The following is a 16,839-nucleotide window of genomic DNA, read 5'->3' as shown; positions in this document are numbered from 1 at the left end:
GTGGTGGTATTTGTGCTGTACGCTTTATCGCAAACGTAAGCAAGCTCGATACATTGTCCATCAGCCCTGTTCATCTTATCTTATAAAATACAGACGTTACTTAAAAAAAAAAAAGATGATTACGTCCTACGCGTCGTTAACCTACGTTTTAACTAATGACTTAAATTCTGCCAAGTCACTGGTTTTCCTGGCTAGCTCAGGCAACCAATTCCACGCTCTAATAGCACTAGGAAAGAAGGAGCATTTGTACAAATTTGTCCTAGCATATGGGATGAGGAATGTGCCTTTATCTTTGTGTCTTTCTGAGTATTTTATTAAATTTTGTTTTTGTATTTGAAGATTACGGTTCAGTGTTTTTTTGTATAATTGCAAATTTACTTTAGAGTCTTCTCTCCAGAACGCTTTCTAAATTTAGTGATTTTTACTAAAGGCGTTACTCTAGTCAAATGTAAATATTCGTTTGTTATGACTCTCACTGCTCTATTTTGTGTCTGTTCCAGTTTCTTAATGTTTTCTTGAGTTGAGTGGTCTCAAATAGAGTATGCATATTCCATTATTGGCCTAATCAAGGTTAAATAACATTTTAGTTTTATGTTCTTTTTTTATTTATAGAAATTTCATTTAATAAACTCTAATGCTTTATTTGATTTTTTTTTATAGTTTCATCAATATAGGGATTCCATGACAGTTTTTCATTTATTATAGCCCCTAGGAATTTTGCTTTTTTTAGTCTGTGTGTTAATGGTTTACCATGAATAAGATAAGTGAAATTTATTTGTTTTAGTTTTTTTTTTTTGTTACTGACATTTTTATAGGTGGAAAGACATGCTCCAATTTGATTCCCATTTCTGTAATTCATCTAATTCTCTTTGTAAAATTTCTGTATCTTGAGTTGTTTTTATTGTTCTATATATTATGCAATCCTCTGAAAATAATCTGACTTTTGTTCCTGAACTAATGCAATTTGGTAAATCATTTATTTGAATTTAAAATAGTAGTGGACCTAAGACTGTTCCTTGAGGTACACCTGAGTTTAAAGTTATTGATGTTGATTTAGAGCCATTAATTATTACAGTTTGTTCTCTCCCTATCCGAAAATCCTTAATCCACTGAAGCTGTAAATTAACATACCATTGATGCGGCGTAATGGAACAATTCCGTATATAATTCAATTAATGCTATTTTTTTTAAAACTTATTTTCTGTTTGTATTTCTCGCTCTCTGAATTATTTTCTGGAGCCCTGTTGCCCTTGGGCAACACATCATTGATCCCCGAGCTTTTATTTATTACGCCCTAAGGTCACTTGCCTCTCTTCAGCGCGTAAATATCGGGGGAAACAAAAGAATAATTGCATTCTGCGATATGTCGATAATTGCACACAGCACTCCAGACGTCAGTAGAGTCGCCAAGGAGAGACTATTGACGAATGAGCATTACAACGCCTATGTTTGAGAAATAGATCTACGCCGTATTCATATGTATATACAAGTGATGGCAACTTTCCAGCCCCCCTACCTTTGACCCACTTAGTATAACAGGCTAATGAAGTGGTGGCCAGAGAATAGGCCGTGGAATGACCAAAGTGAATTGCCGGGTACGTCTCACGCTTGACAGGGAGAGGTCATGTACCAAGAGTGACATATATTAGGAAGGGGGAGAGAGGGGGAGAGTGGTTATGGATTAAGAGTGTAAACAATGTGAAAGGAGACACAAGTATAGATCCAGCAAAGATTCATTTATTCCAAACCAAAAATGTTTTTAAAATGTAGATCATCGTTTAAGACCATACATTTCATAGTACATCCTGGATGTGTAAAAGAAACAAACTATTTATATTTTTAATTTGCGTAACTATAATAATTAGATTGAAACAATACCATAAACATAGGTGCATAGAAAATATCATTGGTCAGTACATATCATATTATTATTATTATTAGTTATGTCACCATTGTGTCTAGATTGGCCTTTTTGTGCCATATGTTATGTAAAATGTTTGGCATGTTTCGGATGTTCCTTCAGAGTTGAAGATAATTTACTTCCTAGTCCAAACGTCCCGCATGACGACGGGGGATGGTAGCGGGCAGGGCATGAACACAGGACCACCGAGAAGTCCGAACGACCGTCCAGCGCGCATACCGCACGACCAGGCTGCTTGAGAATGGATAAGAACCTAAGTGGGCATCCAAGGCAGGTCAAAATCCTGTCTGATCACTTCTCCATAGCACATGACGTGAAGCAGGGCTGTGTTGTTGCCGCAACACTGTTTGTTGGGTCAAATGTGGCAGCGACTTCACGAAGTCATTTAGGTCAGATTTCGTTCAGACGGTAATGTGTTCAATCTTCGACGTCTTATGTCCCATACCAAAACAAAGACAATGGTCCTAGGGGCAGAGTTTCTCTTTGCCAATTATTGCGCACTACTTGCCCACGTTAAACATGAACTCCAACGGTCAACGAATTAGCATACGCTGCCGCCTTTTTGACTATCAACCTCGGAAATAACAGAAGGCATGTCCCATAAGTCACCCAATAAAATCTACTCAGCCCTAAGATCATCATGGACATACTGTGGCAAAACCGCACTACAAACAGTGATGTTCTTGCGAATACCAATACGGCCAGTATAGAGGGACTTCTTTTAGTCCGACAGCTACGCTGGGCAGGGCACGTATCAAGTCTTCTCTCGCAAAAGCCCTGGAAAGAATTCCCTGCCCAGAATGCTCAGCAAGCCTGAGATAGTCGAAAAGAAGATGACAAACGGCTTCCTTCCTGACACCGTGACTCGAAGTTTGGTCTAAGCCGTCCGAAATATTATAATCAGCCGGACATTGTCCGGCACTGTGCTATATATAATAGCTTTCTCAGGCCTGGCCAACCTCAACCACTATAATAATAATATTAGCAGTATTTTTTTAGCATTCGTAAACTGTAGTGTATGTAATTCTATATTTGAATTGAGACTTACGGTCTTTAAAAACGTATATTTTGTTTTAAAACATGTTTGCATATTGTATGCACATACCATAGATATAGAAATATTAATAAAAAAGATTTGGCCATCGAGACGACTCTGATTCGCTCATTTAGACGCTATTCCGAAAGTAAATAACACAATGGCGGATAAAGAATATTCAAGTTCACTTATAAGAAAACTTGTGATTTTCACTTATAAGAAAACTTGTGATTTTCACTTATAAGAAAACTTGTGATTTTCACTTATAAGAAAACTTGTGATTTTCACTTATAAGAAAACTTGTGATTTTCAGAGAATGAATATTCGTTCCTTTCTAACATAATAATAATCTGTATTATTCATAAGGAAAAGTGTCTTACAGTTTGTGCATTACACTAAACAAAGCATTATAACAATCTAAATACAACACAGTTCCTATTTTCCGAGATTCCGTACATTAAAAAGAAAGCGCTATAAATTCCTTATCACCATTCCATTTTGTTTAGGATTTCCGGGTTGATGGCAGAAAAAAAAAATACATAAAAACATGCTTGAAGTATTCGCTTCTCTACTAGAATTTAGTCGAAAATTTATAGCCAAATGATATAATAGTGGCCGTTCATGTTCATTTTTGCGTGGCAGAAATCAAAACACTCCAAAAATCAAAGGATATTTTTTTGTTAAGGTTATTCGTTTTTAGATTTTAGAACTAGATCTAGACATCTAGTTTTAGTAGTAGTGGTATAATTTATATAGGCTATATCAGCTTTTATATATTTCTTAATATACATTTTTAAGTTTTCCTTCCGTATAGCTTAAACAGGCGATTAATTAGGCCTAAATATTAATCCTTGTCCAGGTTGGTTTTTTTTTTCCGTTTCTCTCTCCCTCTTTCCATATGCATATAGGTCAGTTGCACATCCGTATACCAATTTTAAAAGCTAAATTCAAATTAGCAGTCTGTGTATGTAGATATATCCATGAGTACTACGAGGTCGCCCACGAGTTTGTGAGTAGCACAAACTTCCTTTATTAAAATGTTACTATTTTCCTACATATAAACACCAGTGACAGGTGATGGTGATACAAGGGAAGTAACTCCATAATTCTTTCAGCGAACAGTTATATGCAGTTCTCTTTCTTTGATCAAAAAAATATCCCAACCATAGACATCTATATATAGACTGGACGATAAAGAACAAATTATTATCGGAAATATTTGGGAAAAGATAAGTTTGTAGATCCACATCACAAACCTATATATATTTGCCTTTGTCTATGATTATGAAACAAAGACAAAATATTGGGAATATGGCAGTTTTGTACTTTTCAAAACTAAAGATCAAAGGTATATATTGGCTGAAATGTTAGTCCTAGAATTTATAGCTCAATCGCCGCCATTTTTTTTTCACATAGATATAGTACATAAAACATATTTGACTTCCCCCAAATAAAAATAACTTCCTACTTCCAGTCTATATTTATTTATGTCTATGATCCCAACAAAAACATTTATTAACAAAAATGCAAGACTTACTTGCTTAGCACTAGGGTCTGGTGAGCGCTGGCCACTAGCAGATTTTGAGACATCGGATGCGGACAGGGTAGAGCTTGCAGTCTGAAAAAAAATTAACACGGAAACGATATTGCGGAAGTTCGAGATGATTTAGCGAATATTTAAAATTTAAAGCACACTTTGTCTTCATTCTAGACTAACAAGACCAACAAATACAAGTAGCCATTTGTTCCACGCGCCTTTCCCCATACCCCCACCCTTTTTTAAATATCTCAAAATCAAGTAACTTAAAAAAAAAACTTTAAAAAAAAATTAATTCCACTTCTATGATCGTATAAATTTCTCATTCTCAGTATTTCTTGTACTACTTCATTATAACAATACGTCTATCTAATGAGTTTGTACAATCAAGTTCTATTAAAAGTCCAGCTACTGATTTCTACGCATGGAGGTGCGCAATATGTCCACAAACGTCTATTTGTTTCTTCAACGCATGGAACTATACATGGAACTATAAACTATACACGGAACTATACATGGAACTATAAACTATACATGGAACTATACATGGAACTATACATGGAACTATACATGGAACTATAAACTATACATGGAACTATACATGGAACTATATATGGAACTATACATGGAACTATAAACTATACATGGAACTATACATGGAACTATACATGAACTTATACATGGAACTATACATGGAACTATACATGAAACTATACATGGAACTATACATGAAACTATACATGGAACTATACATGAAACTATACATGGAACTATACATGGAACTATACATGAAACTATACATGAAACTATAAACTATACATGGAACTATATATGGAACTATACATGGAACTATAAACTATACATGGAACTATACATGGAACTATACATGAAACTATAAACTATACATGGAACTAAACATGGAACTATACATGGAACTATACATGGAACTAAACATGGAACTATACATGGAACTATACATGGAACTATAAACTATACATGGAACTATACATGGAACTATACATGGAACTATAAACTATACATGGAACTATACATGGAACTATATATGGAACTATACCAACTCTTTACTAATTACAATTACAGGAATACCCGCTGAAAGCGTGTTCAAAATAGTCACATTTACTTTTGTTAATTTGAAAAATTATGGCGGTCAAACCAGGGTTTTTACTGTGGGGTCAATTAGCTAGTAATTGTTTTCCCAAAGGATATACATAAACTGTCAAACTGGAAAAATCATTAGAGCCGTTCTCAAACTCCGTTTCCCTCCAGTGCCCGCCATCATCACCATGAATGAAGAGTTTGCAAGCTAATAAGAGGAATTGTCAAATCATTAATGGCTAGAACGACTTCAAGTATTTAGTTGATAATTGAACAATTATAAGAGTAGAATAAAGATTTTAAAAAAGGGTAATGAAGCTGGAGCTGGATTAATGATTTGAATTGCTCTTCCGTTCGAATTTTGATAATAATATTTCTATTTACATAGCGCTGTTCAAAAAATAGTGTTGACTCAAAGCGCTTTAAGAATAAAACATTAAATAAACATAAAATAAAAAAGACAAACTAATCAAAATAAGTTTTGAACAAGCAGGTGTTGGTGTTTATCTTGAAAGTTCTAAGGTCTTTCTATGGGGAACGAGTTCAAAACCTTTGGTCCATGTGTTGAAAAGGCCCTAAAGCCAAAAGTGTTGAGAGAAATGTGTGTTATGGAGTGTGTGTGTGTTTGTAATGTCACCACGAGTAAAGGTGGGCGGATGGTTTGGTTGTGTAGGCTGAATAGATTCTGACCAAACCACGAGATGGTCTGTCGTTGCTCAAGTTAATAAATATGGGTATGAGTGCTGCAGAAGGGGAGAGAACGAGAGAAAAATAAGTGTTAGCGACACGTTCAGTTTAAGAGCTGAGTTTATATTTTATGTAAAATTGTTCAAGTTTATTTGTAACTAGTGTTTGTACATACATCTACATTGACAATAAAAATCTGTGGACATCCACTGGAGGTACTGTATTAAGTTTTGTTTACTAAGACATTAGTTCAAGTTTATTGTAAGTTCTCATCAAGAATATAACACAATTACACTGCTTTAGTTGTACCAGGAATAGTACTTTGCAATGGTTGTAGGACACTAGGACATAGGCAATTAGAGGCTCTAGGCCGAGGCTAGGCGAAGGGAGGCTTTAGGCGAAGTGAATAGGGTGGAAATAGAAAATCCAAAAATTAAGACCGAAAAATACGCAATGAAATATAAACCGTGCTGTATCTAGATACAAATTAAAAGAGACGTTTTCATAAAACGCCATTAGCAAGAATGTGCTTCATGGACGACTTATGACAACCAGACTAGAAGAAGTAACGTTTCGACATTTCACCAAAAGCAAGAAACAATGGTCTCCTAACATATGTAGTGTAACAAGTAGATCTAAAGACTTAACATTCGCGAATAAACCTTGCATCATAACAGAGACTTAGAGTTAGACTAGTAGCAACAGAGCCATAGGGTTCTGATTTGTTATTGATTTGATCCACGTTTCGCAAGTTTTCCTCTAAAAATTTATCCTTGAGTCCTGTGCGGGGTTTCCACCAATCGGAGGCCTCAGGCAGCTGCCTAGTTTACTATTGCCTAAGGCCGGCCCTGCTTGGGGCACATCAGGGGGGAACTGCTGTGTGGGCGACATCGTTCCAGATTTTCATTTCTCTCCTGTGAGATGAACCATAGTCCCATCGTGACTGAAGGTAACCAAAGATATGTGAAATCAAGATACATACGTATAAGCCAAAGACCTAAATGTAAAGCCAAAGACCTATATTAAATTATGGCTTTTATAAAGCGCTACTTTCATGCTTATAGCATGCTCAGAGCGCTTTGGTCCAATCTCAGTTGTGGACCAGTGGGAGGGAGGGGGTATCTAGGAGAGGTTTTTCAATGCTGCCTTTAGGCGCTCAGTAAACACAACTCTGCCCTAGTCGGGTGTCGAACCTTGAGCCCCTTTCGTAGGTAGCCAAGCCGAGCCAAGTTCACGCTTCCCACGGTTTCATATTGAAAGCCAAAGACCTATATGTAAAGCCAAAGAACTATACGTAAAGCCAAGAACTATATGTTAAGCCAAGACCTATATGTAAAGCCAAAGACCTATATTGAAAGCCAATGACCTATATGTAAAGCCAAAGACCTATATTGAATGCCAAAGACCTATATTGAATGCCAAAGACCTATATTGAAAGCCAAAGACCAGTGTGTAAAACCAATGAACCACTGACCTATGTATTTAGTCAAAGATCTGTATAGAAAAAAAAGGCTAGGACATGTGTTCAAATTTTTAAAAAGTACGTCATCAAATTGTTAATTGATTATTAATATGGTCCATAACTCTACAAGTCCTCCACTTCACCTTGAGAGTTCATGTTCAGTTTTCACGCAAGATTATTGTTCATATTTTCTGCAAACCATTTCGTAAAATCGATTTTGAAAACTGTCTTTCAATGAGAAACACTCTGTGCGTGCTATACTGTGTGTCCTCGCCGTTCTGAACGTAACTAGATTTTTTTTTTTTGGTACGTGTGCTGGTTTAATGCGTAGCCAAAACTATAGACCGTCACGCTCGACTTGATAGACCCATTGTTAGGCTACCAATGACATGTCAATGTACAAGAAACAGACCACAAGTAGCAAACTAAATACAGTGCCCTAGTTTATAGCCTGCCAAATCCATTAATGCGCTTATGGACGATTTCGATTAAAGGTTTGAGTTGAGATATATCGGAGATATTTCAGGCAATATTAGTATCTAGATGGGGGGGGGGGATTTCGCTAAACCTAACGACGGCTTGTATTCTCGCGCAATACATTCAGGTCATAGCTACGCCACTGGAACTACGAAAACAGCCGACCGCAGACCGAAAACCTACGAACAATCATAATGAAAAAAAAAACACCTTTTCATCTAAGCTGATTTCCTATTTTAACATGGCCGAGTTCAACAAGAAAGAGTTCGGGAGGGTGGGGGGAGGGGTTATAAGTGTATCCAATACATGTTTACCAACATCTAGATCTAGAAGCATTACAAAATCAGGAAAGTTTAGAAACGTCATGTGACTAGATTGATATTTAGATAGACTCTATAATAGAAACTTCACAAGTCTTCCCTTGTTTGCATTTTTTTTGTTGTAATTGGTAAATGTACAACTTTACTAATGAGAGTTGCAGACAATCCTGTTTGCTGTGTTTGCACAGTGAAAAAGTCTAAATTCCGAGACCTAATTTTTTTTCATTAAAAGGGTGTAAATCCCGAAAGTTCAAATTCTATAGCCAAGAAATTTACAAAACAAAAAAGTTTTAACCAAAAAAAAAAATAAATAAATAAAACCAGACCTGCAGTCGGGACCTCCTACGCCTGTGGAGGGAATGTGTCGGGGCTATGTGCCCAGGCCGGACATCGTATGCAGGTGGGCAGTTGTCGATAGTGAGGCGCAGGTCAACATACTGGACAATCTGAGTGGTCATGATGTCATCGCATCACTCAGCAACCATCCAAAACGGTCTACATTGTAACGAAGACTACGCCCGGCTGGTTCGAACACACTGCTAATCCGTTACACATATGGAAGTACATGTTTTGTAATCCTATGCAAATGTTCTCAAGAATAGTTATGAATGAAAGGGGAAGAACTCACAGATTATCCAGATTTTAAGAAAGCAACACCACAACACAACAATTTAATCTCCTCCTCTGAATAGTTTCCACCAAAAAAATTAATTTACAATTTCAACTTTTCATTAATAATCGATACAGGAAAGATAAGTATACTAATCACAAGTGGTAGTATAGCCTCTAAACATCAAACTAGTAATTCCATTTTTTATGCACTCATTGTAAAACAGCTCAGCACCTTATGGATTAAGTAAACAAATATGCAAAGCTTATAAACCGTACTTTTGTTGTACGATTTCGTTAAGTAACGTATCACCGATACACAAGAAGAATTCAACCCCTAAATTATAGCGTGTGGGGATTGTGATCATAATGTTTGAATTCCTAACAATGTCAAGGACGCTTCATTAAAAGAGCACTGTTGCCTTCTAAATAAAAAAAAAATTAATTTGTACTAAAATCAAAAGCTTAGGAATTTGATTTAACAGAGATAATAGTGTAGGCCTACAGAATGTAGCGTATGTATTCTAAATTACATAGCTGATCAACTCCTCCAATTGTCTGTACACTGGATATACCAAAAGGAGAACCATAATGAAAATTCCCTTAAATGATGAGAAATGTGTTCGAATGTTAAAGTTTCGGAAGTTTAGGACATAAGCTTGAAGCGTTAATTCGACACCAGATATGGATTCAATCCACATACCTTTTGGTAAGGCGACAGTTCGCTCTACAACAGGACCGCATACTTCATATAAGGAGAGAGACACTCAACGCGCATGGCGTTATAATCTTTTTTATTCAACATTTTTTTTATTTATTACAAAGCTTATAATAACTCAACCCCACCTGTCTGACAGTCTGGGTGGATTCTTTTGCAATTTGGTACTCCCACTTCCCAGTCTCGGATTAAGTCGAAATAGCATAAGTATTCATAGTCCATGACAACACACGAATCAATATTTAAAAATAATTAACAGTCTAGTTAATCAATTAGCGGTAATTAATTTTTTTTTAATATAGAAACTTGCAACATTGAGAGATGTGGCCACAACTGAACGGTGGACTTTCTTCAATTAATATAAGCTTTGTAATTTAAAAAAGATTATATATATATATTTTACTTGCAAGATAAGTTAAATCAAAGTAAATGTATTCTGTTAGGAAAAAAAAACAGCAAAAAAATGTGAAAAGAGTGGCAGTAGCATTTAGTACGTCACACGCCATAAGTCCCATTGGGCCGACAACAGTCTTCAAAGTTTTTAGTTCTAATCTAAACAACGCCCCGGTCTACCAACAACTATTTCTAGTAGTTAAAAAAAAAAAAAAAAGTAATAATAATAAATATTTAAAAAAAATGTTTTTATTATGTAATAAAAAAAATATATAAATAATTAATAAAATATGCCCAACCCAAAGAAACATCCCAATTTTCTTTCCTGGCGTGGTTGAAAAGGCAGTGCCGGGAAAGAAAACGGACACAGGGTGTGCAGGCTTTTTGGTGGAGGCCCCTACCCTCTTGAAGTTTAGAAAAAAAAAAAAGGTTCATAACAGTTGTATAATAAAAATACTAAAAGAATTAAAAAGTAGTTTCCCCTTTCAGACCTTGGGATCTAAAGGACAGATTATGTAGAAGTCATCTGTTTCTGTGGCCCCACGGTTAATGGGGATGTCTTGTGGCCAACACAACTACCAAACGCTAAACGTTCCGCAACTTAAGTCAGATACTCATAAGACAAATTTCCATACGGACAATAAAGATTATTATTATTATTATTATTAGAGTTGGGTGGACTCAGAGGAGTCTAAAAATCCAGAAATTAAATTAAAAAAAAAACACCGAGATTTGAACCCAGGACCCCACAGTTCGGAAGCCAAGCGCCTTACCACTAGACCACCACGCCCCAAATACATCTAAGAACATGTCAGATACGTGAAGAAAGAAACAGCGAGCCTTTACATTGAATATCCCTTCTCTTATTTTCTTATAATTAACATGCATATTTTTAAACGTAAATTGTACTTTTGAAACGTGGAGGCTTCAAGGGACCTCGCAACGTATTGCACTATCTTAAATCCGGCCATGCGAGAAGGTCTTATTATTTGTTAAGGTCTTTTTTTCCCCAGTTAAAGTTACTGGCGATAGTCATTTTAGTGTCTAGATTTAAAATACATTTTAATATAAAATATAGTCTCGATACACTTACTTTTAATATCAATATGTGTGCATTTTAATTTCGAACGAAGTTCTCAGTATTATCACACAGAAACGTCAGTAGTTTATTTAGATATAGTGCACACACAAACTTAAAAGAAATAGTCAGACCATCAATACACACAGATGAAAGAAATCAATAATTCCATTGTAACTGTGACAGTAAGAATGACTTATCATGCCACAATGAATGGTACAGATATGACTACGTCTGTCTCGAGGGTCTAATTGTTGATAAACAGTGGCGCACGGGGACACGTGGTGATTAGATCGAGACAGATCAGACACATCGACACCAAGTACAACAGCCAGAAGCATAGGGGTCAACCAGAAGTGATCGCGGAGTTACTGACAGATCGATAGACGGACCGACAATCAAGAGACATGTCATGATGTGGCCGTTATGGTGTTGGCCACGGAGTCTGTCAATAGGGAAACATGGTGAAAATAAACACGCACACACATACACACATACACGGGTAGTCTATAAATGTCAGGTATCTCAAGTAAATAGAACAGCGGTTAAACAGGTAATGTGTTAAACAGGTAATGTGTCAAACAGCCCCAAACAGGTAATTCTTCAAACAGCAATCAAACAGGTGATGTGTTAAACAGCCTCAAATGTGCGAAGAGTTAAAAAGCCTCAAACAAGTGATTGTGAAAAGCCTCATACAGATGGTGTGAGAAACAGCCTCAAACAGGCGATGTGTCAAACCGCCTCATATATGTGATGTCTCAAAAAGGTGATGTGTTAAACACATGATGTGCCGAACATTTGATGTGTCAAACAAGTAATGTGTTTTGCTTTACATATTTCGGAGATTCATTCAGAGTTGAATGTCTGTTACATCCTAGTCTAAAACTCGCAGGACGGCGGGAGGGGGAGGGAAGAGGGATGGCAATGGGTTGGAACCCTGGACAATAACAACAAAAGGCATTCCAGCGCACATACAGCCATACAGTTCACTTTCGAGACCTGTGACGTGGCAACGAGCTATTGGTCTAAACTGTCCACATGTTGCGACGTCGCAGGTGGGTGTTGAGATTACTACCGCTAACGATAAAAACGACAGCCTATTTACGCCTAAATCATCAAAATTCGACGCCAGGGCTAAAAGCTCAGTTTTCGAACCCCGGATCATGGTAACAACAATCTGAAGCACATACCGCACGACCAGGAAGCCACCCCTTTTGAAACAAAACGTATTCTCCGTTATATTCAAAACACTAGCTCCATCTGGAATAACCTGCCCAGTGTGCAGCCAAACTTTCCAGGCTCACATAGGTCTCACCAGCCACACGAGGAGGCACTAAACTGCAGTGTAAAGCCCTTAGACCCCTGGATGACAAGGTGGTCATCATCGAACCACGATGGTTTAACTAAAGTAACTAAATCTATTTACATTTATTAGCAAATACAACACAACAAAAGACAAAAATATCGCTAACCGAATCACCCTAAGCCAAAAACAAATTAAAGATCTAGTAAAATCTAATTCTCAAAGTATGAACAGCTCCAACATTAAGAACTATAATCCAGCCGTGCCAGCTTACGGAACTAAAGTGTTTTATGCTATTGCCACGTAATTATACCGTTCTTATAAGCCTGCATGCTACCCAGAAGAAAAGGGCACAGCGGTGGCACGACTCCTGTTTAAATAGACACAGCAGTTGACTTCAAAAGACTGAACAGGTTAGAGATCTAGATCTACTTACTTGAGATTATTTAATTGACTTTTTTTTTTGGTCAAGAAAGGGGGCAATAGAACTGTAACTTAGTGCGTCGAGGTAGATTAGTAGAAAATGAAATCATGTATCAGGCGCGAGAGAGTAAAACAATGTCAGAGAATAAAACAATGTCAGAGGGCAGTGGCGTGACTAGGGTCGGTGTCACCCGAAGCGGTTAGCTCATGGTGAAACCCCCATCCCGCCCTCCCCAAAATACAATATGTCCCAATAAAACCTTTCGTTAATCTTTTCTTTTTGCTGAACCACAATACAGTGATATAATTACCTATATCAATAGATTGTTACACAACTGTAAAAAAAATAATTCTATTATAAAACTGTAGCTTGTCCAAGACCCAAATTTAAAAAAAAAATTATGTCGTTACTCTTGATCGTGATAAGTTATTCAGCAACACGTTTTGAACATATCGTTCACGCAAAAAGGCGTCAACAGAACGATGGTACGTTACTCGTATGAAATGAAGGTAGCAGAGTCTAGATCAGCGGTTCTCAACCTTTTAGGCTCGGCGACCCCTTTTTACAATCCCCCACTCTGCCGCGACCCCCCACCCTTACATACATACAGCAACAGAAGAATAGACAATAACAATCCATTTTTTCGATGGTCTTAGGCGACCCCCTGGCAAATCGTCAATCGACCCCCCAAAGGGGTCGCGACCCACAGGTTGAGAACCCCTGGTCTAGATTCACATATGCGAAGATGCAGTGACTTGTTTTCCTTAATAGAAACTTGTCGCTAAAGTCTCTCGCGAAGAAAACACTCTACTTGGAAGATGGAACGATGTTACTTAGTCTAAAAATAGATTTTCTTTTGTCGGCCGAACAATTGTTGTTTTTTTTTTCTTTTTACAATCGACGAAATGTAACCAAATTATGCATACCAAAAAAATAAATAAAATGTAGATCTATATTTAATCGTGCATGTGCATATTGGGGTGCTGATGGATAAATACACATGTTTTCTTTTAAATTTATCTGCTTTTGCCAAAGTGCAATTTTCTTCCACCTTGGTGTCACCAGATGCGGCCCGCACCCCAATCCCTGCCACTGGGTAATGGCTTTGTCTACGTTGGATATGTCAATTGCTTCAGGCTATTTTTGCTTAATAATTTATATAATGGGGAAGTTATTTTTTTTTTCGAAATATAAAATTGAATGACTTCATTAGTTTGAAGCTGTAAGTAATTTAATATCTAGCCCTAACCAAATGAAACCCGAGGACAAGCCAAGACAGGGTTTTATTGGCTATATTTAAGTAATTGTAATTCATCCAAATAACAAGACCACAACTATTAATAATAATAACGATAATAATGCTAATCTTTATTATCCGTAAGGACATTTGTCTTACAATTTGTGCATTACACCAAACTTTAGAAAACTGTAGAAAACCAAAATGTACATTGACACCAGACTTACTCATAATTGACATGTGAAAAGTTTATTATTATTAGCTATCCCGCCAAGATGATCGTCTATTTTTGTCGCCTTAGAGCCGAACACAGTCATATCAACACTCCAGCATTGTAATGAGAACGTAGAAGAATATATTTTTTTCTTTTTTTTTAACAAGTGAAGTACACTAAACATGGCAGAGCGGCAAAGCGCTTGACTTCCCGGGCTCGAATTCTGGTGAAGACTGAGCCTTTTCAATTTCGGTATCTTTGGGCGTCCGCCCAGCTCTGATGGGTACCTGACATTAGTTTGGGAAAGTAAAGGCGGATGGTCGTTGTGCTGGCCAAATGACACCCTCGTAAACCGTAGGCCCTATAGACTACAAGGGGAACTTTTAAACATGACTTAAGCATTTAAAGCAGTTAAATCTGCTAAATCAGGCAAACAGACGTCAGAGTCATCAAGTACTAAAAGGATTTTTTAAATTATTTTTTTGATAGCCCCAAAGTAAGAACGTGGAACGAAGCCTGTTGTTTTGTTGTCCTTGGATACCAGACCTGCGCCATTGTTCTCCCCCTTCCCTCCCCTTCCCCAAATCCAGATCGTGAAGAGTAGATTGAACGCACACACTCAACGCCATGACAAGTATCGCCTACAAATAAACGCCGTAAACGTTCATCGCGAGACTCTATCAACACAAGGCGATTATTTAGTGCGGGGCCAGCACAAGAGACTAGATTGCCGTCGGATTTCGGTGCCGGAATTCATTCGCTCAATCCAATTAAATCTCCACTTGCCACGAATCAATCGAACACTCGTAGAGCCAAAGTCACGGAATAAATATCAGATGGGCCTACAAGTAGGCTTTGTACAAAAATAAGTCGAGCGTGTTTTTCACATTACACTATAACAGCGATGCCCAAACTACGGCCCGCGGGCCAGATCCGGCCCGCGACGCGATTCTATCCGGCCCGCCAAAACATTGGAACAAAATGTAAAAAAAAAGTAATTTTAAATTAGAATATTGAAAAAATATTCTCATTCTTTGAAGATTTCCATCTTTATGTTTGGTATTCTAATATTCATAGTAAATATTTTTTTTTAATTGTAAGAACACAAGTGTTATTTTTTTTCAATAACAATAAGACTTGACAGCTATTTTTAATTTTTGGAAAATTCCGCTACTGTCTTGAGCTAGCCGTGTCCTTGACACCTTGTGTGTGCAACAACACAGAGCATCATTGATGCTTCATTTTGATGTCAAAGCGATTGGTACCGTCAGTGTTTAATGTTTGTGATTTAATGAAATGGGAGAGAAACGAAAAGTGGACTCTGAATGTAGAAACTTTCAGGAAAAGTTGGACAGATCTTTACTTTTTTTGGTGGAGTAGGATAGTGTGCCAACATGTTTGATTTGTAAAGAAAGTGTGGCTGTTTTTAAAGAACATACCATTAAAAGGCATTACGAAACAAACACATAAACACATATGGTGACATTCTTGGTTTGAGCTGCGAAGACAACATTGTCAAGTTACGTCTAGAGATTGGGGGATTGACGAGAATATTTAACAAAAACAGACAAGAAAATGAGTTGGCGATAAGGGCCAGCTACAGAGTTGCTCACATTTTAAGTAGAGCAATGAAGACTTTTCCGATGACGAAGGTGTAAAAAAGTGCTTGTTAGCAAGGTTGGAAGAAATGTGTCCTGAAAAGAATGCAGTAGAAGCTGTCAACATTTCTTGCATGACAATTACAAGGCGAGTGGAAGATATGGATGAAAATCTCCATTCACAATTAAAAGACAAAGCAGCTGAATTCGAAATTTTTTCTATTGCCGCTGACGTGTCCACTGACATAACTGATACCGCTCAACTCTTGCTATTTATTTGCAATACAAACTGCAATTCTGATATAACAGAAGAGTTGCAGCTATGAGGAGCATGCATGGGACTACAGCTGGAGAAGACCTGTTCAAAGAAGTGTCATCAATCATAGAGGACCTTGCTCTGTGGAAAGGTTTTGAATCTGGACTATGTGATGATGATTGTGTTTAACACTGTACATTTCATAAAATCACAAAAGCGTTGAATCACAGAATTTTCAAAAATTTTCTGACTGAAATAGAGTCTAAATATGAAAACGTTCTATTTCACAGTGAAGTTGGGAGCTGGTTAGGCCGATGAAAGGTATTTAAACATGTTTTTGATTTGAGACACGAAATTGAAATATTTATGACGGAAATATCAAAACAAGTGCCACTATCGACGACCCCTCATGGTTTTGGGATTTGGCTATTTTTATGCGACATCACATCACAT

At 37.1% G+C, this 16,839-nt stretch overlaps 1 protein-coding gene across 10 annotated transcripts in view; it reads right to left on the bottom strand.

The window, feature by feature from the left end:
• Positions 1-16,839, bottom strand: part of LOC106066201 (uncharacterized) — a 95,239-nt gene that overhangs the window by 46,371 nt on the left and 32,029 nt on the right. For 7 of the 10 annotated variants that reach the window (XM_056016570.1, XM_056016575.1, XM_056016574.1 and 4 more), the window contains one exon: positions 4,495-4,575. In XM_056016570.1, coding sequence (XP_055872545.1) covers positions 4,495-4,575 — 81 coding nt within the window. Of the gene's footprint in view, positions 1-4,494; positions 4,576-8,882; positions 9,401-11,369; positions 11,671-12,826; positions 12,965-16,839 lie in introns of those variants that run through there. The other 3 variants (XM_056016578.1, XM_056016577.1, XM_056016579.1) reach the window with 3 other exon arrangements.

Source organism: Biomphalaria glabrata, chromosome 18 (assembly GCF_947242115.1).
Source record: "Biomphalaria glabrata chromosome 18, xgBioGlab47.1, whole genome shotgun sequence".
NCBI lineage: Eukaryota > Metazoa > Mollusca > Gastropoda > Planorbidae > Biomphalaria > Biomphalaria glabrata.
This window is presented reverse-complemented; position numbering and strand designations above follow the sequence as displayed.